The sequence below is a fragment of the Pongo pygmaeus genome, chromosome 19 (genome assembly GCF_028885625.2).
Source record: "Pongo pygmaeus isolate AG05252 chromosome 19, NHGRI_mPonPyg2-v2.0_pri, whole genome shotgun sequence".
In the NCBI taxonomy this organism is placed as follows: domain Eukaryota; kingdom Metazoa; phylum Chordata; class Mammalia; order Primates; family Hominidae; genus Pongo; species Pongo pygmaeus.
The window spans coordinates 48,813,834-48,838,847 of NC_072392.2; the positions used below are offsets into that span (position 1 = coordinate 48,813,834).

At 42.5% G+C, this 25,014-nt stretch overlaps 1 protein-coding gene and 1 long non-coding RNA gene across 4 annotated transcripts in view; one reads left to right on the forward strand and one right to left on the reverse strand.

Moving 5' to 3' along the window:
- Nucleotides 1-20,281, reverse strand: part of MYO1D (myosin ID) — a 376,049-nt gene extending 355,768 nt beyond the window's left edge. For all 3 annotated transcript variants that reach the window (XM_063656158.1, XM_054459987.2, XM_054459988.2), the window contains exon 1: nt 20,148-20,281. In XM_063656158.1, coding sequence (XP_063512228.1) covers nt 20,148-20,242 — 95 coding nt within the window. In that variant the 5' untranslated portion in view covers nt 20,243-20,281. The remainder of the gene's footprint in view (nt 1-20,147) is intronic.
- Nucleotides 20,142-21,995, forward strand: LOC129018354 (uncharacterized). The gene is made up of 3 exons (XR_008495242.2): nt 20,142-20,263; nt 21,204-21,321; nt 21,448-21,995. It is a non-coding gene; the product is annotated as an uncharacterized LOC129018354 (long non-coding RNA).
- The last annotated feature ends 3,019 nt before the right edge of the window (nt 21,996-25,014 follow it).

Sequence of the window (25,014 nt, forward strand, 5' to 3'; positions counted from 1 at the left end):
GCTTCCCATCTCCTCAGACATCTCATCCTTTGCAGAAGACTCTCTGTCCTCTCAAATGTCTTTCTCTCTCTACTGCCTCCTTCCCATCATCACTCAACTCTCTTGGCTTAAAAAGTAACAGAAAAACAAAAACCTGTAGCTATGGTCTTCTCTCCTTTCCTTTACAACACACTTCTTGAAAGCAGTATCACCATTCAGTCTCTAGTTGTTCATCCCTACTGTTTAACCCACTACAAACTATTTTCCACCTCTACCCCTCCACTGAGACCACCCTAATGAAAGTCATCAATGCCCTCTCGGATGTTGTACTTAATGGACACCTCTTCATCCTTCTCTTCCTTGGCCTTTCTCAAGTGTGCAACTTTGCTGACCCCTCTCTTCTCAACTTCTGTGATATCAGACTTTCCTGTTTTCTTCCAACCTCCATGGACACTCCTCTTCAGACTCCTCTTAGGGTCCTTATTATTCTGACTGTCCCTTAAATACAGATCTCTTTGAAGGTTCAATCCTTGGCCCTTTTCTCACATTTTATGCTCATTTCTGATCATCTAAATCTCAGAGTCATGTTCTATGAGCACTTCGATCTCAACATGAGAAGAGGTACTGGGAAATACCCTCCTTTTCCAATATTCTTCTCGATATTCTACACATATAGTCATCCCCTCCCCGCAAGTCTATATCATTGCTCTCTATTCCTTTCCATATGTATGAAGCAGGGGTAACAGAAAGGTCAAGCACTTTGAAGTCCTGTCAGTCTGGCTTCAAATTCAAACTGCTTCTTAATCAGTTATGTGACTTTGGCAAAGCCATCTTCTTTCTCTGTAAACACGTGTTTCATACCCGTATAACACCTATCTTGTAGGGTTGAATAGATTATAAGAGATTAATGAGTGAAAACCACCTAACACTGCACCTGATAATGCCTAGTAGCTGTCCCAATAATTAGTTTCCTTCCCACTTTCCATTTTATGGAATCTAATCCTGTCTTCCCCACTATAATGAATTTAAGGCAGAGCTAATCCTTTAACAATCCTTTGGCTGGGCACGGTGGCTCATGCCTGTAATCTCAGCACTTTGGGAGGACAAGGTGGGCAAATCACCAGTTCAAGAGATAGAGACCATCCTGGCTAACACGGTGAAACCCCATCTCTACTAAAAATACAAAAAATTAGCCAGGCGTGGTGGCGGGCACCTGTAGTCCCAGCTACTCAGGAGGCTGAGGCAGGGGAATGGCGTGAACTCAGGAGGTGGAGCTTGCAGTGAGCTGAGATCGTGCCACTGCACTCCAGCCTGGGCGACAGAGTGAGACTCCACCTCAAAAAAAAAAAAAAAAAGACTCCTTTAACCCTATCAGACTGGTCTTCTCACTGGCCCTGAACATGTCACAACCATTCACAGAGGCACCCCTGCATGGAATGCTCTCCCTTGCCATTCTTACTTCATGCATACCTAAGTCTTATTCACATTCCAGCATTCAGCCCAATCCCTTAATCAATCAAGGCCTTCCTTAACCACCAAAGCTCAGACTCCTCAGAAATTTCCTCCACATGTGAACTGTAGAATATTGCTACTAATCATCAGGCATTTATTATATGCTACTTTCGGGGGTTACATATCTTTTCATTCCATTTATCTCCAATTACATCATTATTCTTGGAATGAATTATATGTAGTCCTCAGTATACACAGTTTCTAGCAAAGAGCTTTAAGTAATACCTGTTGATTGGTAATGTGTTGTTAATTTGTAATAACTGAGAGCATAACATCATTTAATATTTTCAACTGTTACTTTAAAATATGGATTTAGACAACTGGAATCCTAGAATGTATGACTTTAGAGGCCACATAGACCAATATACCAGATGCACAACATCTCTTTACAAGAACCTAATGAGTGAACCTTTAACTCCAGTTTCATTAAGTTCACATGACCAGAAACTCATTACCTTCTTTGGGAACCATTTGATGTCTAAGTAGCAATTCCAAAATACAACTATCAATATCAGAAGATTAACATATGATATACTGCTAAGATTTAATTATTGGAACCCTATTCAAATTCTACCAAATGCCCCCAAAAAATGTCCCTTATAGCAAAAGTATACAGTTCAGCATCATGCTTCACCTTTAGTTGTTATGTCTTGTTATTCTCGTTGCTTCTAGAATACTTCCTCAGTCTTTCTTGGAATTTAACATTTTTGAAAGTTACAGGCTAGTTATTTTAAAGACTGGCCTTCAATTTGAGCTTGCTAGGTGTTTCCTCTGATTAGATTCAGGTTATGCATCTTTAGCAGGAATGTCACAGAGGAAGCAATGCTGTGTTTTTCTCATTGCACCTGATCACATGGTACATGATTCTGATTTGTCCCATTTCTGACACTGTTCATTTTGATCACTTCATTAAGGTAGCATCTGTCAGGCTTCTCCACTGTAACAATAATTTTTTCTTTGATATTAATTAATTGAACATTTTGTAGGGAGATACTAAGTAAATATCCCATTCCTCATCAAACTTCAAAAGTTATTTATTAGTTTATGTTAAGTATGGACTCATGGTTTCCGATTTCATTTTGATGATTAAACTGACCCAGATTTAGCTAGTGGGTACTCACTTAAGCTGCTTTCTGAATCTGTTTTACATTTTTCATCATTCTTTGAGGATTTCCTTGTTTTCTGAAAACACAAGATGCCCCTGGCTCACCTTGTATTAATATTTACTCTGCGACAACCCTGGAATTACCCATTTCTCCACAAAGCCCTGATTTCTTTCAGTGGAGGATGGTACTAGGTGTGACCATTGCTATTATATTAAGGTATCACTGCTCCCAGGTCCTCACAATGGACAGAGATGGGGAATACATAACGTATGGATATAGGTGCATACACATTCACATCTATATTTACTCCTCCGTCCAGCTGTATATTGAAAACTTCTGATTCCAATCTAACTACAAACGGTTGATTGTACTTTTCCCCTTTCCATATTTGGAGCTCTCTTTCATGACCATGAGAAACCTGACTCCATTATCCTCAACATATTTACTTGTTTATCAATCTCCCTGTTTATCACTTATCTCCCACTGCTGTCACCAAGACCATGCCAGCACGGATGCTCTTTTTCCATACTCAGGTCCTCATGCATTGGCCCCCTCTTTACTCAACTTGGCTCCAAACTCTAATCTGGGCCCCTGTGGCTCCCCTTCCCCTGGGATGGATGCCTACCTTGCTGTGCCCCAACCCAATGGCTTTAGGACCAAATTCTTCAGGAGGAAGAGAAGAGGAGGAAGAAAAGGAGCAGAAAGATAAATCTACATCTCTTCACTTTTACCCACTGGCATGAATTCTGTCTTTTGGGGTCTCCCAGAATAAACATAATCAATTCATACGCAAGTATTTGAGGTTGGTGTTCATGTCCTGTCTTGTTCCTTCAGTCATTCCTTAAATGACATGGTTTCAAGTACCCTCATCATATTGAGCATTCTTTTCTGAATAAATCCTATTCTGTCTACATAGCTTGTAAAACTGTGTAGAGGAGGCACTTTTGGTTGCCTATCCAATATCCTATTCTGCCCCTAAAATTCCTTCTTTCCTAAAAAAGCCTGACTTTGTTCAGGTATCCACTCCCTTCCATACAGCCACATGTTGCAGGAAATGTGAAATCTATCATCAGCGCCTGACTATTCAATCATGATAACCACATTCCTCTTACCAGTGGCAGGTTTAATAATGGGCATGTGACCAAATGCTAACTAATGAGACATGTAAGGAAGTCTTCTGGGGGGCTTCCTAAGCAAGGAGCACAACACAAGCAGATAGCTCACTCTCCTTCCTCAGGACATTACTGTGCCTGGGTGAGATGCACAGAACTGTTTCAACGACCTTCCACCAGCTGAGGATGAAACCAGCATAACAAGAAGGGCAGGAGCAAGGGAATCACAGACAAGTGGAGGCAGAGTCCTTAGGGACTGGCCAGAGCCTCTCTTATCATTAGCCTTCTTGTTGTGTGAGATAACATGTTTCTTTTCTGTTTAAGCCAGTTTGGTCCGGTTTTCTTTTTAGCTGTGTCCAACAGCATTCTGACTGATACAGAGTGAAGCTAGCAACCACACACCCCTCCAGGAGAGGTGTGATAAGCTAGGGAACTTCCAAGTCCCTGTATTTCCTCTGACATAGCCCAAGTCAGTGGTGACACATAACACAGACCACTAAGACCTCCATCTTTCTCACACCTACAACAATGTTATTTTGTATTTGTATTGTAAATTGTTGCCCTTCAATAGAGAACTAGAGATTTACTTATTATTTACATTGTAAGCTTTTCCATTGTTTCAACTTGTTCAGGTCTTTTAAGTGAGAATAATAAAGGAAATTGAAGAGCTGCTACTTGATTGCAAAGCAAAAGAGCTAGGAATAGGGCAAAAACAGAATAATAAACACAAAGCTAGATTTTTGCCCCTATAGTAAACGTGCCACCAGACTAGTAAAAAGTCCTGACTTTCTGTGTTTCCAACTTCATGCATCTATACAACAGTGAGGAACCTCAAGATTCCCTTCTGGCATTAAAATTCTATGACTCAAGAGACTTCATCAGAGAATTCATGGCTCAGAATTTCTCTGGCTTGAAGCATAAAATGAAGAAAAGTGTTAGCCCATTAGTCATTATCAAGATTCACTTGTTTCAAATCAACAAAACAGTGCCCTAGGGCTACCTACTCCAAGAAACAACTCTGTTATACTATAGAGATCACGTCTGGGCTGTATCAGTGTTTATTCCTTTTTTTTTTTTTTTTTTTTTTTGACACGGAGTCTCACTCTGTTGCCCAGGCTGGACTGCAGTGGTGCAACCTCGGCTCACTGCAAGCTCCGCCTCCCAGGTTCACGCCATTCTCCTGCTTCAGCCTCCCAAGTAGCTGGGACTACAGGCGCCCGCCACCACACCCGGCTAATTTTTTGTATTTTTAGTAGAGATGGGGGTTTCACCACGTTAGCCAGGATGGTCTCAATCTCCTGACTTCGTGATCCACCCGCCTCGGCCTCCCAAAGTGCTGGGATTACAGGCATGAGCCACCGCACCTGGCCTGTGTTTATTCTTAGCAGAGGAAATGTGTAGAAAGCAATTGCCAAATCTGCACCCAATTCACGAATGTGACAAAAAACAAACATTCAGCCATCTTCCAGACCAGAGAGTTTATAGGAGCTAAATGAAAGCCCAGATAGTTAAAAATGTGCTGTCTGTCACCCTGATGTAACGCCCTTCAATTGCTCCCCAACGTATTTAAATTTTGAATCTTGGGATTTTATGTCCCAAGCCCCTTCCGCAAAGTGTGGTCCCTGATGAGTGCTCCATCCTCACCTGCCCCTACTTTGCCTGCCCCACTCTGCCCAAAGACTCCAGCCTCACTGGATACCTTTCAGTTTCAGAAACTGAAAGAGTCTATCTAAAAATATGTCTCGGCCAGGTGCCACAGTTCACACCTGTAATTCCAACACTGGGAGGCCAAGGCAGGTGTGGATCACTTGAGCTCACAAGTTTGAGACCAGCCCGGGCAACATGGCAAAACCCCGTCTCTACAAAAAATATAAAAATTAGCTGGGGATAGTGGTACACGCCTGTAGTCCCAGCTACTCGGGAGGCTGAGATAGGAGAATAGCTTGAGCCCAGGAGGTGGAGGTTGCAGTGAGCTGAGATTGTGCCACTGCACTCCAGCCTGGGCAATAGAGCCAGACCTTGTCTCAATAAATAAATAATCAATAAAAGTTATGTCTCTGTCTTCTCTCTCTTCCCTATCTGATTGTTCCCCCGCTCCCCACCTCTCCCCCAACACGCACATATTCCGCATCCTTCTGATCTTGCTTAAAGCTATCTTCCCCATAAAGTGCCTTCCCTGTGACACACCCACATACTTGGACACGTCACTTCCATTTCCCCTATGGGGGAACTCTGCTCTTTCTCTTCATAGCACTTATTACTATTTGTAGTTATCCTTTTGTTTGTTTACTGGTTTAGTATATTCCCCTTGCTGGTTTATCAGCTCTATGAGAACAAGAACCGTGTCTATCTGGGTTGCTTCTGCATATCCAGAAAAGAATAAAGACAACATGGTTGCCATCATACTTTCAAAGGCACCTTAATGGCATGGAAAAGCATTTAAGATACTATGTTATGTGAGAAAACAGTTTGCAAAACTATATGTTGTATAAGCAGGAAGATTCCAAAGTTTTGAATATGTACATTTTTTATATGTCTAGAAAAGACTGTAAAGGAAATAAATCAAGGTATTAACAAGGAGGGTGGGATTATACAGTTTTGATGGATAATCTGAGGACAGAAAAATACATACATAGTAGCTAAAACTGGACAACCATAACCATCGAGTGAAAAAATGGAAAACTTGTTGTAAGGATAAAGAATAAAGTGTGATTATCAAACGATTAAATTGATTTAATAACCAAAACAGAACTAAGAACACTGACTATCTGGATAAGTTGTAATACATTTGTTAATATGTCAGTCAGCTCACATTACAGTCATAGCCCATTTAGTTTTAATAGAACACAACTGTGGAGTGAAAAACGTTAGCCTAGGACAGTGGCTCCGAGCCTGGCTGCATATGAGACTCACCTGGGCACTAAGGAGGCTTACTAAATCACCATCTCCAGAAGACAGAGTCCGGGGAATCTGCGTATTTTAAAAGCTGGGTGATCATGACACAAAGCTGGATTTGGGAACCCCAGCCTAGGGTAAATCAAGAAGTTGAAGAAGAGGTTTCTTTTCAGTAAGAGTTTCAGATAAAATAGGAACCTGAGAGGTGGAGATGCAAACAGTAACAGATCCTGCCAATAGCAGCTGCCTACTACAAGTCAACAAGCAGTCATAAATTGCACACAGTGTGGAAAAATCCACTCATCATGTTTGGTTTGTTCAACCACACAAATAATTCAAATACCAAGGGCAGTAATATGTTTTAGAGTAGCACCTTACCTACTTAGAACTCAGCTTGGCCTACTTGCCTTTCTAGCCAAACACAGCAAAGCAATAAAAAATACCTTTCAGCAGAGAAGATAAAAACAGACATCTTAAAACTCTTGCCCTACGACTGATACACCCAAGATAACCCCTCAGTCTTCATTAGAACATATTAACTCCTTTTATATACACCCTTCTAATGAGCTCGGCTGACAGCCAAAACCCAGAGAGGATTACCTTTGTAAATTAAGAGGGGAAAGGGAATTCACGGGGAGGCACACAGAAAGCAACGATAGAAACTGAACCATATATTTTTAAAAGTTAATTTAGATCAACTTAGTGTGGAACAAAACATTACAAATATGACAATAAATACCAAGGACATGAAAACAACTTTTTATAACTACAGTCATGATGATCTAAGTCATTAAGAAAAAGAATTAAATCACATTCTTTATATTCTGCTTAAGGAAGCAAAAATGAAAAGGCACGAACATCTGAGTGCCCTCTATGTGTAAAGAACAATAAACAACCCAGCTATTATCTCATTTGATGTAATAACCTTGTAGTGTAGGAATCAGTCTCATTTTAAGACTGGGCCATTAAAGGCTCAGAGAACTGAAGTAGATTTTTTAAGTTGTACCGTAGAAAGTAGCTATAGCCATGTTGAACTTTGAATAACTGAAATATTTCCTTTGCTCATTATTTTATACCATACTGCCACGTTTAAAATAATTTTGGTTACAAACATTTCTTCCTTTTCTTTTCTTTCTTTTTTTTTTTTTTTGGTGTTTGCAAGAATAAAAGTCTTCTGGAAAAAAAATCATCTAAAACAGTTGTTTGCAAGCTGTTTTTCCAATGTGATAGCATTTTTTCCCAAATGACATATTCCTTGGAACCCCACTATGCAGGAGCAGAGCTGCTCTGTTAAAAGCACTAGAGTGCCAGGGCCTGAAGCCCTACTCCACCTCTACCTGTAATCCAAGACTGCTCCTCAGGCACCTCCATGACCCAGGACACCACAGATTACAGATTTTTTTAAAAGCACCAATCTAAACAAGCTTAGTCCCTAGATATGCTGTGTAAAGGCATGTCCCTTAGAAACACTCAATGAATGACACAAAGCTATATAAAGGCATCACAATGCTGTGAAAAGTTTGGTAGTATGGTAAAATGTAGTTAACTGGCTAAGGCAAGCAACAACATGAGACTGCTCAAGATTACAGCGCCACTAATGTTTCCTGCTTTGTTGTATGGTGTCAAGCTTCACATGTCTGAGTTCTATGAATGAAAAAAAAAAAAGGAGAGAAATGTCCACCATTTCACAGAGACCCAAAATCTATTTTAGTGGTTTTTCCAAGAGCAATGGTAATTTCATTTTTCCTGCATTACCAAAAACTGGAGTTATTACAGAAAAATCAGATTATACAAATACATAAAATAGAATACATTAAAAAGCATACATAAAATATAGTAAATGCATAGTTCAGCCAAGAATCAAAGATGCAGAAGTACGATGCATTTATTTGTTTATTCCGTGATAGAGGTGAAGATATTTTGTCCTTAATGCCTGGAAATAAGCCTTGGGAGATAAGACTTTGTCTTGCCCTTAGAACTTTGAGTGTAGAGGTAGGACATAAATATAAACTGATAGGAAAGGTTGAATGCAATTAAAAAAATAGTTGTACTCACTGACATTTAAACTATTCTAGACATTTTTTGAATTGTTTATAGGTTTTTGTTTTAATCAGAAAGAACACGGGATAAGATGGCAGAATCAGGTTAACTCAATCTCATTATCAAGGACTATCCTTATAATAAACTTAAAATGACCTAAATATCTGTAAAACCCAAAGCTGATATATGACCAATGATGGGGTTTATCCAAAATAAATACGTTGTTGGGTTTTTTTCATGGGGTTTGACTTTTAATTGACTATAAAATTTATCTTGACTTTATATTGGACACAAAGCAACAGTCTGAGATAGAACCATTTGGGATCACCCGGCATTGCTACAGATGATCCCCTATTGTACAAGTTACTCAAAGCCGACTTTGTGGTCAGAGGCGAAATTTGTTTGCTTCATTGTTTTAGATTAAGCCATTTTTTTTTGACAAATTCATTTGCTTCTACTGCATATGTGAACCTTGTGAATATACAGTAAGTGGTAATGGGTTTTTTCCCAAGACTTAACAATATAACTGTGAGAGATATGAGGAGAAGAGGAATAAAAGGAAAGCTGTGTTTGTTCCTCGGTGGGCTTATCCATCTATTCCAGGAGGTTCTTTTAGAACTCTGAACTGGCCTGTGGCTCTTTCTGAAAAACCTATGTTCAGGAGTAAACAATCTTTTTATTAAAGCAGAATAGCTTTACTAGAGTTAATGCTTTAATCTCATTAAAGTGAAATCCGTTTCTACATTGTGTATCAAGGAGCAGAAATGTGGGAAAATAAAGGCAATCCCATTCTGGGATAATTGTAACTAGTCCCATGTGGGCAGCTGTGCCTGGAATACAAACTGGGATATCTTCAGGAATGAGGCTAGGACAATGAGGAGCCTGGAAGGTGGACAAAATATCAAGAGGAACTAGCAGATGTTCTTGATTCCCTTCTCCATCAACTGAAGTCACTTATTGGAACCCTTCTCTTAAAAAATGATCTACTTTCCAAAACCAGACCATTCTATTTCAATAAGAATGTTGAAAGCCATGATTAGAGTCATCGTCTGGCTCGCTAGTGTCTCTCTTTTTATTTTTCATTTTTTTACAGACAAGTTATCACTATATTGCCCAGGCTGGAGTGCAGTGGCTATTCACAGCTGTGACCACAGTGTCAAACCTGTGGGCTTGAGCAATCCTCCTGCCTCAGCCTCCCCAGTAGCTGGGACCACAGGCATGGGTCATTGCGTCTGGCTCCTCAGTAATGTCCCTTTAACGCAAATGTTAGGGCCACAGTATTCACCACACAAACTGGGTGCTGTGTCTTGGAAGTTCTGTAATTGAGCATAAAATAAAAGAAGAAAAAAAAACCTCTTCCTCTTCTAGACCCAAAGATAAACCAGAGACACAATTTTTAATTGAGCAAAGTTTTCGTCAGGTACCCTCCCCTCTCTGTCATCAGGATCTGCCTCCCCAAGAATGAACTAACCTTATACTACCTGCTGCCCATCCCTTCCCACAAGGGTTGAGTTCTCTATCCCAGGTCTGCCGTATCCCTGAACAGTAACATACTGTAAAGTTATTTCTCAAAAATGAAATTCTCTATTCCTCATTCTAACTGATGCCACTGAGGCATGAGAAAGAAATTGACCAGACTGAGCAGATTTACCCTAATGTGCTTGTGCTGCACTAGAAGTATTTGACTTTCTAAGAGGATTCTTATCAACCTAACTCAATCTCTACTTGGGAGAATTTGGGGCAGCATAAGACAAGAATGAAAGAAGTGCAGACAATGTGGGGGAAAATATTTTTGAGCAATGGAAGCTGGCTAGCAGCACAGCAGCCCACGCATGCTTAAAGTGAGTGGAGAGAGAAGAAAAGAAGGCCAGGATGGCTCAGGCCATAGGGCAGGGGGAGGAAGGGCTGTTACCAAATGAAAGACTATCTCTACTTCAACAAGGGTCTGCTGACATTCCACCTCTTCCATAGCGCATTTTTTACCTACTCCCAATGCCATTTTTTCTTTTTCTGAATTCCCTCATAATATAGTACATACATATAGACAGCTCTTAATTATATTGTCATCAGTTCTCTTTTCTAAAAATATGATATATTGATTCCTTCTCTGTAGGAAGCCCTTAAAAGAATGGATTGTCTTGGGAGGCCAAGGTGGGTGAATCATGAGATCAGGAGTTTGAGACCAGTCTGGCCAACATGGTGAAATCCCATCTCTACTAAAAATACAAAAATGAGCTGGGTGTGGTGGCGGGTGCCTGTAATCCCAGCTACTCGGGAGGCTGAGGCAGGAGAATTGCTTGAACTCAGGAGGTGGAGGTTGCAGTCAGCTGAGATCACACCACTGCACTTCAGCCCAGGTGACAGTGTGAGACTGTCTCAAAAAAAAAAAAAAAAAAAAATGAATTGTCTGTGCTATTCATTTGAGCTCAATCATATTTCACTTTATATTGATCCATTTATTAAGGTATCTCTTACTCCCAATTAAGTTATCCCTCAAAGAGTAACTTTATTAAAAGTAACCCCCACCAAAGTACCCAATCCAGCACTAAGCACACTCTAAGAATTCAAGTAGTTGGCCGGGCACAGTGACTCACACCTGTAATCCCAGCACTTTGGGAGGACAAAGCGGGCAGATCACCTGAGGTCAGGAGTTTGAGACCAGCCTGGCCAACATGGTGAAACCCTGTCTCTACTAAAAATGTAAAAATCAGCTGGGCATGGTGGCAGGCGCCTGTAATCCCAGCTACTCAGGAGGCTGAGGTAGGAGAACTGCTTGAACCCAGGAGATGGAGGTTGCAGTGAGCCGAGATGGTGCCACTGCACTCCAGCCTGGGCGACAGAGCAAGACTCCATCTCAAAAAAAAAAAAAAAAAAAAAAAAGAATTCAAGTAGTTGCTAGCTTTAATACCAGAAGATTATACGAAACACATATAGAGTCGATAGATAATAAGGAAATTGGTTATAGACTTAAAAAAAAACAAAAAAAAAAACTCTAGACTTAAAGTCTATTACCTGGCAATAGTGCCTAGATGTTACGAACCTTCACAGAGGCTGAGAACAGTGATGTGCAGAATAAAATAGTTTAGAAATCTCTTAAATATATTTCATTTTCCAAAGAGTTTAAAACAATTTCCAGAAATTAAATAGTGATACCTGGAGGGAATGTGATTATGAGAATGCATAGGGTGATAGTTACAGAGTGAACTGGGAATAGCAAGGGCATTTTTGGTCCACAGGGCTGGACCAGGACAGAGGGGCACCCACTGAGTATCTACTATGCTTCAGCCACCACCATAGGTATTTGACACATATTTTAAATGTGCTATAATTTCACAAGAACACATCATCTTTATAGATGAAAAAACTGAGGCTCAAAGAAGCTAAGTCACTTGTCCGAAGTCACACAGGTGGTAGTAAATGAACAAAGACAAGATTAAGGTCCAGATTTGTCTATTTCCAGTGTTCTTGCACTCTCTGCCAGGTAATCTGAATTCCCTAGTTTGCGCCATTGCAAACTTTCATCCTTGCCCCCCAAACAGAATCAAAACAAACAAAAAAGACAAAACTTTGTCTTAGTGAGGGAGGAAGAAATGACAAGGAAGAGATGAAAATATCTAGCTCTCTAGCAGTTATGGGGTCAGGGTAGGGAGGTGAGGCCATTTGGGAAGGATTCAGGAAGAGTTCGCATTAGTTGAGTGAGAATTATATACCAGGCACTTGCTGAACATGTGATTTCATCTCAATAACCCTAAAAGGCGATAATTTTACATATAAGGAAATGAGGCTTAGGGAAACCTATGCTAAGAGGAATAAAACTGAAGCTGAGATTTGAACTTGGTCACTTAAGTCTCAGAGCCTGTGCTCTTTCCATGACTCCCTATTGGAAGCATGCTTTTGCTTCTCTTTTTCCCACAAATGCTCAAAACTAAAGTTTGGAAAACATTGTTCTATTCAAGAGATCTTGGCCGGGTTCGGTGGCTCATGCCTGTAATCTCAGAACTTCGGGAGGCCGAGGTGGGCAGATCACTTGAGCTTAGGAGTTTGAGACCAGCTTGACCAACGTAGCAAAACCCCATCTCTACTAAAAATACAGAAAAAAAAAAAAATTAGCTGGGAGTGGTGGTATGTGCCTGTAATCCCAGCCACCAGGGAGGCTGAGGCATGAGAATCGCTTGAACCCAGGAGGCAGAGGTTGCAGTGAGCCAAGATCGCACCACTGCACTCCAGCCTGGGCAACAGAGCGAGGCCCTGTCTCAAAAAAAAGAGATCTAGCCAGTAATTACATTGTAGTTGAACTGAAAGATGCCTGCTTCCTACAGGAAATAAAACTGTCATCTAAATCAAGGCATCTAATAAATGATAAAGGAGAGACATACAACGCATATTTTAAAATGCTGTTACCCTCTGACCCCATTTATGAATACAGTTGGCATTTTTATAGGCCATGTTGGTGAGGCTCATGAACAAGTAATCTACCCAGTGGAGCTGGAGGCACTGCTGACAGTAAAGTTCCCTGACTTGGCAGTGGCTGGGCAATAATATAATGACCCAAACCAGTTCCAGTGGCAGCATCACAAATGGGTACTAGAGAATTATCATTAAATGAGGCCACTCCTAGAGATAGTGTCCATTTTGCTTAGCTGACTCAGACTTAGGTGAAAATGTCAACGAACAGCTCTCCACATAGAGCTAACATGGAGATCACTAAATAAACACATTTCTAGCTATATCAGATTCAACATTTTTGTCTCAAAGCTAAGCAGAAAGCCAAAGTGTATCTCTTTAATGTAAAAGTAGTTCCCAAATACCAAAAAAAAAAAAAAAAAAAAAAGATTAGCCAGGCTTGGTGGTGTGCGCCTGTAGTCCCAGCTACCCAGGAGGCTGAAGTAGGAGGGTTGCTTGAGCTGGGGAAGTCAAGGCTGCAGTGAATCATGATTGTGCCACCGCACTCCAGCCTGGGTGACAGAGTGAGACCTTGTCTAAAAAAAAGAAAAAAGAAAAGTAGATCCCATCAGAACCTGCAATGAAATGAACCAGTAGCAACTTCTAAGTGCTTGATTCCACCCACATCTGGCTCTATTTGGGAACTAAATTCAGCAGAAGTCTCCAGGGTCAAGAAATGACCCTGAATAAAAATAGTCTCGGAAATCTGTCACGGAGTAGGAAAGGAAACCAGGCAGCAGGGTGATTCACTCCAAATGGCAGCTCCAAAACCCAAATTCCCATTTTTGTCCCAATATGAAGCCAATGTACAAAACAGGCAGAGAGCAAACTGTCCTTTTCCAAAGGCCTTCAAAAGAGGTTGCCAAAGAATTTCACATGGAAGCCAAAAAGATTTAGTGTGCCATTCACCTCTCCTATAAATCTAACTAGAGCTATTTCTAACTAGAGCCCTGAACCAATGGCAGGTTTACATTTACTTGAAGACCATCCAGGGTATCTATGGGTTTTTTTTCCCTGGCAAGCAAGAGAAACCCTTTGTCCCACCAAATTTTCCAAATGACCAAACAGCCACAGAGAAAGAATACAGGGGTGGTGTGGTATGTGTGTGTCTGTTTCCTGCCTTTCTTCTAATCTATAACTCACTGCCCCAACACACAGTTAAGTTCTATTAAAGTACAGTATTTTGAGAAGATTGTATGCTAAAAAAAAAAAAAAGAAATAATTCCATTGGTTGAAGACCAATCAGCCAACATTTGAGTACTCAGTTAATTCATTTTAAGATGTATTAAACATGGGGAAGGGCAAATTCTGTAGCATCACAGAAAACACAAAAGGATTAAAGGTAGGTTTGCTTCACAGCCACTCACTTGCACCTTCCCCTTCCAAAGCCTTGCATCTAATTCTGCATTCATGATTTACATTCTTTTTCTTAAAGGTGGTTGCCCCCAAGCATTATGAGGTTCAAAGCACCAGAAAACCTGGATCTACCTCTGAACAGGCTATCTGCCTTTGAGGATTCCATAGGTTGGTGAGGAAGCAACCTATGAATATGATAAATTCTCTTTATGAATAAATGTCCATGTATCCTGAGAGCACATGAGAATGTGACATTGACCTGTTTTGGGGGACTGGGAAAGATTTCTCACATCCGGTCTTGAAGGATGAGTAAGAGTATGGCAGGCAGGGAATGAGGGCAGAGATGAGGAAAGGAGGACATTCCAGGGGGTGAAAACAGCAAGGGCCAGTGGCTCTCAGCTAGGGACAATATTGCATGTGTGTGAGCACAAACACACCCACCCACACACAACCCCCCCAGGGACTTGTGGCAATGTCTAGAGAATTTTTGGTTGTCATAAATGAAAGAGGAGTGGAGTTGTTGACATCTAGTGATGAGAGGCCAGAGATGCTTCTAAACATCCTACAACACACAGGAAAGCCCCTACAACGAAGTCTAAAATGTCTAAAATGTCAATAGTGACAAGGCTGAAAATCCCAGATCTAAGCAAAGGTACAAAAGACATGCTGTGTTAGATTAAAAAAGAGGAGTTGCATGGAGCTTTGGCATGCACTGTGCTTCAGATGATTGCTTTTATGGGAGACAAAACCCAGTAAGAAAAGAGACGGTGAAAAATTAAATTCCTGAGAAGCCAAGATATAAGGCTGAATAGATGCTTTATTCTCAAAACAGGAACCAATAACAAATAAAGTTAAGAAACTGGACCTCTGGAAGCCTAACGTATATTTCATTGTCCTATAAAATGGAAAGCATTTCTGTCAAGGACACTGTCCGTGGCTCAAGTCCACTCCTGAGCAGTAGCCTGCATTCTTCCTTTCACGCACATGGCTGAGAGTGAGGAGTGTGCGGAGTAAGGAGCACGCGGAAGAGCAGATGCAAGCGGCTTGCCCTGGCAGAACTCTCAGAGGGAGGGTGCAAAGCTGATGTTAATGCTGGAAGAACTCACGTATAAGAATGGCCCATGCAAGGAGAAAAGGAACCAATAAGCTCCACATATAAAAAGGAAGTGGCTACAGAGAAAGCAGAACATGGTAGGACAGGGATGCTGTGGTTAGGGCTTCAAGTGGTCATTAGGGTTGCTGGCAGGAACTGCTCCTGACCATGGAAGCAGGCAGGACTCACACAGCGGTCTTACTCCTGAGCAGAGATCCTTGGAAATTGGAATGAGGAACTTACCACCACCACCTCCACCTCCACCAAAAAGGCAAAAGAAATATCCCCCAACAAGAGACTTCTGGGAGGGAAAGAAGGAGACCTCACAATACAAGCAGGTTTTGTTATAAAGCAAGAAATATAAACTGAAGCTCCTGCTCAGATATTCCAGGGTTTTGTTATAATACAAGCAGGTTTTATTTATTTATTTATGTATTTATGTATTTATTTTGAGACAGAGTCTTGCTCAGTCACCCAGGCTGGAGTGCAGTGGCGCGATCTTGGCTCACTGCCAGCTCTGCCTCCCGGGTTCACGCCATTCTCCTGCCTCAGCCTCCCGAGTAGCTGGGACCACAGGCGCCCGCCACCACGCCTGGCTAATTTTTTTGTATTTTTCGTAGAGACAGAGTTTCACGGTGTTAGCCAGGATGGTCTCGATCTCCTGACCTCGTGATCCACCCGCCTCAGCATCCCAAAGTGTTGGGATTACAGGCATGAGCCACTGCGCCTGGTCACAGGTCTTGTTATAAAGCAAGAAATGTAAGTTGAAGCTCCTTCTCAGATATCCTAACTCGCACTAATCCACATCACTCTTTTACTCTTGCCCCATCCAGACACACATCTAGGTCAATTTTTAAAAGTAAAAATGGTAGGAGAAAGTTCCATCAATTGTGGCTGTTGTCTAAAAATCAAGCTTTAGCTCCAAGAGCGAAAAAGAAGGCCAGATTAATAGCAAAACAAGAAGATAATTCTAAAAGGACAACGCCACATAAGCTTTAAAAAAAAAAAAAGTAACTGAAGCATTTTTCCCTCTCTACAAAAAAATGTTGTCATGAAGGAATGTACTCTGTACCCAGCATTATGCTAGGTGCTGCTGTTGAGAAAACACAGACCCATGAAGCACCTACAGCCTTGAGTGCTTGACTATTACATGCCTTAAAGGAAGGAAGCAAGCCTTGCAGAAGAGCCAGGTGGGAAGGGAAGACAGGACATTCCAGAATGGGGAGTAAGAGCAGGAACTGCAGCTTGGGAGGGCAGGAGTCATGAGGTACAAGCACACATGGGAATTTCACTTACATATCCATATCCACCAATGGACCAAACACGCTCAATTTCAGCTATATACAACCAGAAATATGTGCCCAACCACCAATATTCCAGGAGACAAAAACACTTCAACATCACAGAACAGCACCTGGATTACGCAGTGGTAGGTTTCTGGTCACCTTCTGCAAAGTGAAAGGAAAGAGAGGACTGCTTTCTGTCTGCGTCAGAATTTATAGTTTGAGAGGAGGGTAAGGGTGCTACCCTTTGCTGGCACTGTTTATGGCTACAGGGAACCAACTATTTTAATTTATAAGTAAGTCATGAACAATCACTGATCTGTACAATGAGAACCACAGCCAATTCTCAGAGTCATCAAGGACACACAGATGAGATACATACAAATACATATACATCTATACACCCAGGATTTTGAATGATGTGGAGATTGGGTATAAAGGCAGACCTAAAAACCTGGGCCTTAGCCAATGGCCTTGTGGAGAGCTGGTGATTCCTCCCATCTCTCCACAACACCAACCCCTTCCCTTCCAAACAACTTAGCTTATTCACTGTCACCCAGAGTCAGCTTTCATGCCGCCAACCCCTGCTCATGCTGCTTAATCCACCCGGAATGCCCACGAGTCCACCTTTACAAATCCTACCCATCCTTTGGAACTCAGCTCAACTCCTCTCTTCCTCTATAAGGCGTTTTGTAGTCAACCTAAGGTATCTCTCTCTCTTCTGAACTTCCAGAACAATTTCTATAAGTACTTGATAAATAATCACCTAAGCTTTATAAGGCTTTTATCTTCTCTCTCTTTTCCTTTCTTTTTCCTTTTCTTTTCTCTCCTTCCTTCCCTTCCTTCCTTCCTCTTTATCTCTCTCTCTCTGTGTGTGTGTGTCTCTGTCTCTGTGTCTCTGTCTCTGTCTTCTTTCTTCTTTTTTTTCTAAGAGACAGGGTCGTGCTCTATTATACACGCTGGAGTACAGTGATGTGATCATAGCTCACGGCAGCTTTGAACTCCTGGGCTCAAGCAATCCTTCTGTCTCAGCCTCCTGATGTTGTTTTCTTGAACTATTCTTTAAATCAATAGAAAATTCCACCTTTCTCCATGTCTTCATTGAGATGTCACCTCTTTGAGAGGTAAGCAGCACATCTTGTAGTTCTTTGGATACTCCTAGCTTATCTCCTAGAGTACCTTGCACACAGTAGAATTAAATTGCAGCATTCGGCTGGGCATGGTGGCTCACGCCTATAATCCTGGTGCTTTGGGAGGCCAAGATGGGACGATTGCTTAAGGCCAGGAATTCAAGAACAGTCTGGTCAACATAGCAAGACCCCATCTCTAAAAAATATAAATATAAATATAAATAAATTGCAGCATTCTCTTCTGTACACATAGGAGTTGTTAGGCTCACCTTAGTAATCTATCTTGAGATTCAAACTTCACACTTAAGAGACTTAATGCTTTAAAAAAAAAAAGCAGAAATTCTAAGTGCCTTCCCTCAATTTACTTTTCAAAAACCACAAGAGTTTTAATTCTATTACAGAGGAGTAGTCCTACAAACTAATGTAGCCCTGTTAGACTCTATGCCTTCAATTTCAAATTCTGAAAATTCTGCAAAAGCTCTGGCTAAGGTCATGTATTTGCTGGAGGTGAAAGATGGAGGTTAAAATGAAAGGCTTCATATTCAACTATTACTACAGGGTCTAGTATACAGTATGTACATAATAAACGTACCAATGTCTGAAAAACTGAAATGATTATAACTGCGAGTGACAAAATTATAAAGGCATTTCTCAAAGCACACAACTTATTTCCTGGGGGGGAGGGGAGTAGAATCTCTAATTTAAAACAACCTTAACCTATGAAATTGCTACGTAACTTACCCCTTTATCTATTTTATGTGCACTTGGGAAAACTTAAAACAGTTTTACTAATATGGATTTGCCAGGCACTAATCTCTGAAGTATGTATACACATATTATTAATAATTCATTTAACCCTCAGGACCACCCCAATCCTACAGACAGGACGACTGAGGCACAGAGAGGTTAAGTAACTTGCTCAAAGATCACAGCAAGAATGTAGTAGAACTAGAATTTGAATCTCAACAGTCTGACTCTTAATCACTATGATAATGGGTATTGGTTGTAGCTGATGTAGAGGTATATCATTTTGATTAATATTTGGGGTGATTTCTATAAAAGCTGTGCATCCAAACCTTGATCAGAAATGTAACATCCTATCATTATGCTGGTATGTAATCAATCTGATTGACCCCTGTCAACTGGATTGACAGAGGTAGTTAATACTGAAATTAGGGTTAAGCACCCAAGCCTAGATTATGACTTTCACTTTATAAGTTTAAGGAAAGATGTTTAGCCATAAACCTTAGAAGAAATGGAGCCAAAGCTTGCAGGGAAACATACACACGCACACCAAAACTCAGCTATTTTGAAACTCCACTTACTTTAATGTTTAAGTCAAACTACTTTAAAACTGTTTACATATTACTCTATCAAGGGTGAAATAATCGCATGTAAAGGGCTTTCTAAAACAAATCCACATCTTGGAAGCCCATTTTTGGGCGTTGAGTTGTGACTACGTTCTCAAGGATGTTAATAACACAAGAGCTCCATCCACTAACTCCTTGAAAAAAACCAAAACCATGAACGTCTTGTCAAATTCAGACAGTTTATCTTGGCACTGGCAAGTACAGCAGTCTCTTCGATGTCTGGAAACGTGTCTAATTACGTTTAGAGAGTAACTAAAAAAAATAGCCAGTGTCCCGGAACAGACAGCTCAGGGATCACTCCATAGCATCCTGAATGACAGGATGGAACTACGCCAGGAGAAAAAAAAAAAAAAAAAAGAAGGGCGAAGAAAGAAAGAAAAGAAGCAAGTGTAAAGCCGGGATGAGACGCCAGCCTCTCTCCAAAATAACCCTCCAGTCCTCCTAGGGCCTTCGGGGCCACCGCAACTCTCGTTCAAGTTATTTCCCTTCAGTTTCCATGAGGTCACCGGCCCGCCCACATCCCTCACCTGGCGCGGCACACCCCCTGCACCTAAACCCCGGACAGCGCCCAGGGCTCCCCTCTCAGGGAAGCGCGGCCCTTCAGCTCGACACGCCCCCCGCACCCCAAAGCGGCCGCACCCCAGGGGCGTCCGCTGTCGGGAAAGCGCAGCCGCGGAGCTCGGCAGACCCCCGGACACCGCAGCCCGGCCGCGCCTCCATCTCTGGAGCTTGGGCGCCCCCGACGCCCCGGATCCGGCCGCGCCCCGAGGCGCCCCCTCTCGGGACAGCGCAGCCTCGCGCCCCTGCGCGCTGCCGCTCCGCCCTCACCTGAGCCTGAGGTTGGCCATGAACTCGGGCATGGAGACGGTGTCCATCAGCACGAAGTCTGCCTTGCCGAATTCCAGGCTCTCCTGCTCCGCCATGGCGCCGGTGCGGGGGCTCAGGTGGGCGCGCTCGGGCCGCCGGGGCCGCTCCGTGGGCCCGCGATGAGCTCGGGTGGGGCCGGGGCGAGGCCGCGCCGCGAGGCTACGGGGAGGGGGCGCGCACGCCGCTCGGCGGGTCCGGGCCGGACGGAGGCCGCCCCGCTGCTCCTCGGCGCCTTCTCGGCCGGCGCGGCTCCGAACGGGACGCACCCGACAGTTTCCGCTCCTCCCGCCGCGGCTGCCGGGCGCTGTAGGGGCCGGGACACCGCGACGGAGACGGCGGCGGCTGGTCCCGCCTCCAGCCTGGGGCTCGCCCCGGCTCCGCCCCGCCCGGGCCTCCCGGCTCCGCCCCTCCCGGCCCACTGAGGAGCCCGCCCCAGCCGCGGCCCTGGCCACCGCCTCTTCACCTGGGCGGCGCGCACGCGCGGGTGGGCGGCGGGGACGCGCGCTGGGCCGGGCGGTGGCAGCTGGGTGGCAGCGCCCCCTGGGGACAGACGCTGGGATCTCAGGCGGCCAAGAGGATGGCCGCCTGCCGCCCACACTTGGTAGCTGCCAACAAAGTTAGAAAAGTAGTTTGTGGAGCTTTTCGCGAGGACAATTCATTATGATTCTGTCACCCTGCTCCAAAACCCACTCCCGCCTCTCTACTCACACCCTGCCCATTCTTGAAGTGGTAGTTCAAGCACAGACTGAGAGGTAATAATAATGGCTAACATTTTTGGGGTACCAAAAAAGTTCTCAGCGCCTTACAGAACTTTTAAGAAACTTGCCATACGACTAGGAAGTGGAGCAGTTGCGGTTTCACGCAGGTCATTTGACTTAGGAGCCGCAGCGTTCAACCACGTCTGACTACCTCCATTCTCCAGTGGCCCATTTTCTCTTCCACTCATCCGAGCATGTCATCAGACATTACCTTATGTGATTATTAAGTTTTTAATATATCTTTGTATCATCTCTCCAGGATTATTACAGATGTCTTGAGCATGGGACCATTCTTTTTGCATCCACCAAATAACTATTATACTACCTTGCATATATAAATATGAAATCCATACTGGTTCAATGGAATGAAGTGAGTTGTAAGTAGTCTCCAATTTATTGATACATTGGTTGAGCTTGGAAAATTCTTTTTGAACTCAGAATGTATTTTCCCAAAGAAAATATACTACAAATGACTTTCTTTCTTTTTTTTTTTCTTTTTCTAGAGACAAATTCTCCCTCTGTCACTCAGGCTGGAGTGCAATGGTGCAATCACAGCTCACTGCAACCTCAAACTCCTGGGCTCAAGCAATCCTCCAGCCTCAGCCTCCTGAGCAGCTGGGACTACAGGTGTATGACACCATGCCCAGCTATTTTTTTTTAAATAAATGACTTTCTAAGGTATCTACATTTATTCAGTCCTGTGTTTCTGTTAGGACATCTTCTATTACAAAATCTACTAGGAAATCTAGAGGCCTCCAAGGACCTGGCTGGGCTTCAACTCTGGTTGAGTTTGAGATGAGTAAACCAGACTGAAGGACCTTGCCCAAGGCCTGCTTCAGCTGCCAGCCACCCACACTTGCTAAGAAAAAGGGAAGTGGCTTTGTCACCTCCTGAGGGACTGCCTCTGCCATCAGAAAACCACTCCAACCCCTGGCACCAGCAGAGCTGGGCTGCATCTGACTACTGTTAGCAGCTGTCCTTCAGAAGGAGGAGATCCACCTGTCTCGATATGAGTGTCCTCATTCGTGGAATAAAAGCTCTGGAATAAGGTAGGACTGTCCTATGGTTGGGTCATTTGTGGAGGTGTCGGTCAGTGGCTAAGTAGGTTATTACATAGGGTATGGCTGTATTCCTAATGTTTGTATTGGCATGTTTTAACATAAGCAGAACTGAACTTCAAAAAGGAAAGAAAGAAATCTCAAACTGTGTGCACTTTGGAGCATCCAGGGACCACACCCCAAAACCTTTTGGTAAATTATATATGTGTGTTCCCTGAGCTCTGTGGTGTTAAAAATTAGGGCAAAATCCCAGGTACCAGGAAAAGAAACATCAAGGCTTGCAGATGATGAGTGTTGCAGAAACTGTACAGTGGTTAGGAGCTATGGCGGGATACAATGTGGTTTCCAAATGGCCAAAGTAAGAGATCCTCATTTTAATCAACATCTTATATAGGAACCCAACATATTAAACACATATACAACATATGCAAAGGGTATTTTATTAATTTCTTGTATAAGTCCAAATTAGTATAAAATTAGGCATTGATGCTGTCATGATGAACCCAAATCTGTTCAATGGGGCTCACTATCAGCCTCAGGATTCCATTTTACTTTTGTATGTTGTTTTCATTGTACTGTGTCAAGCAAATTCTTGTTTGTGTAACTAAGCAGTAATTTGTTACCCGTACAACTTTACATTCAGCATTTCTAGGCCAATGTGCAGTTACAACCTTATTAATCAATGACACACTTGAGCAAAGTTCAGGTATATGCACAGCCGGCAGGAGAGACTGAATACTCAGGTCTGCATTCAGTCAAGGTAACCTAGAGCAGATTAGCTCATTATGAATGTTCTTTGTGATAAAATTTGAATAGAAACACATTTGGAGATGCATGTTTTTGTTACAGTTTAAAATATACAAAAAATAAAACAAAGAAAAGTTTATATCCCCAATCATAAGACACACAGACACCATGAGCCTCCTGATATGGTCTCCTGAAAAAGACATGTATCATTTACCTGCTAAAAATACATAAATGGAATCTAATCATGAAGAAGCATCAAACAAACTCACATTCAGGGGCATCCTACAAAACAATTGACCTGTATTCTTCAAAATATCAATGGTGTGAAAGACAAAGAGGCTGAGGCACATCACTATTAAAGGCAATGTGTGATTCTGGACTGGATCTCCAACCAGAAAAATGTAAAGGACATTATTGGGATAATTGGTGAAATTCAAATATAGACGCGATGTTAGATAGTAGGATAGTATCAATGCTAGTTTTTCTGAACTTGATCATTTTGCTGGGATTCTGCAAGATCATGTCCTTGTTTCTCGCAGGTATCTGCTAAAGTATTTAGGAGTAAAATGATGTCTCAAACTGTTTGGCAAGAATAATAAAAATAATAATGAGATGAGGAGGTGGAAGGAGGGTGTGGATATATATTGGTAGACATATAAGTGATTAAAGCAAATGATGCAAAATACTAACAAGTGGTAAAGTCGTTAAAAATATATGGGACTTTTGAGGGGATTTTCTTTTGTACTATCCTCACAACTTTTCTGTAACTTTGAAATTAGTTTGAAATTTATTCATTTATTTTGAGATGGAGTCTTGCTCTGTCGCCCAGGCTGGAGTGCAGTGACGCGATCTTGGCTCACTGCAACCTTTGCCTCCGGGGTTCAAGCGAGTCTCCTGCCTCAGCCTCCTGAGTAGCTGGGACTACAGATGCACGCCACCATGCCCAGCTAATTTTTGTATTTTTAGTAGAAATGGGGTTTCACCATATTGGTCAGGCTGGTCTCAAGCTCCTGACCTCGTGATCTGCCCACCTCAGCCTCCCAAAGTGCTGGGATTACAGGTGTGAGCCACCACACTCGGCCTGAAATTTAAACTTAAAAATTAAATAGCAATCTAAAACTGTGCTAAATAACAATTTTTAATTTAAAAATATTAAATAACACTTAGAAATCAAAGTCACATCAGAATTTTGCAAACCTTCCAGAACTGAAGAACCAGCAGATATTTTTGAAAACCCTGGTCTAGGGTACCTCTTAGCTCTATTTGTCGTAGATGTGCTAGGAGATTATAAACACTGAACAGGTAATTCTAAAAAGAAAAATAATTAGATGTCAAATATATCCATATGCCCCTGAGAAGGTGCATCCTGTTCTCTGCCTGAAGTCCTCCCTGCCACCCCACCCCTCACTCCTATGACCTAGCTAACTTCTGCTCATCCCTCCACTGTCAGCCTCAACATCACTTCCCCCAAGAAGGCTTCCATAATCTCCTAAGTCAGAATTGGCTGTTCCTCCTCTGTGCCTCCTACAGCATCCTGGAAGTGCTGCCCCCATTACAGCGCTAAATGCCCTTGAGCCTAGTGTCTATCTCTCTCACTCGTTTGTAAGGGCCATGAGGGCTGGAAGCTGTCTTTTCTGGTTTTTGATGTAAATGTAATTCTGGCACCTCCTAGCATAGTGCTAAGAGATGAAGTGCTTAATAAACTGTTGCTTGATAAATGAATATGGAATGGTCTGTGAACCTATGGGTCATAAAATGTGAGACCGTAAATCCACCCCCCTTGGTAGTTTTCTGCATTGCAAATTAGTCATTGTACAACATTAACCTCAGTCTCATCTCCTGCCCCAGAAGCAGATCTCAGGGCTGTGTTTATTTCTCCCCTGGGGCCAGGCCTGCACACTGTGTGTTCACACTGAACAAAAGCTGCTGTTCCAAAAACCCTTCTGTAGTTACCAGCCACTGCAGAGGGTCTACTCTTGATGAACCACGAAAATCAACCCTGAATTTTCCACCACAAATGCTTATTTCCATTCAACTTTCCCAGAATGTTTCTGGGCTGCCCTGCCCTCCCTCCCTTTACCAGGGGCTTTGCATCCAAGGAAGACAACTCTTTCAGCCTGAGTCTGGCAAGACAGAGATAGGACGGCTAGGAAAACAACAACAACAATAGTCACACAGCATATTCAAAGGGCATTTTATAAATTTATTTTATAATCCCAAATTATCACAGAGCAGAAGTAGAAAGGCAAACATATGTTGCAAAAT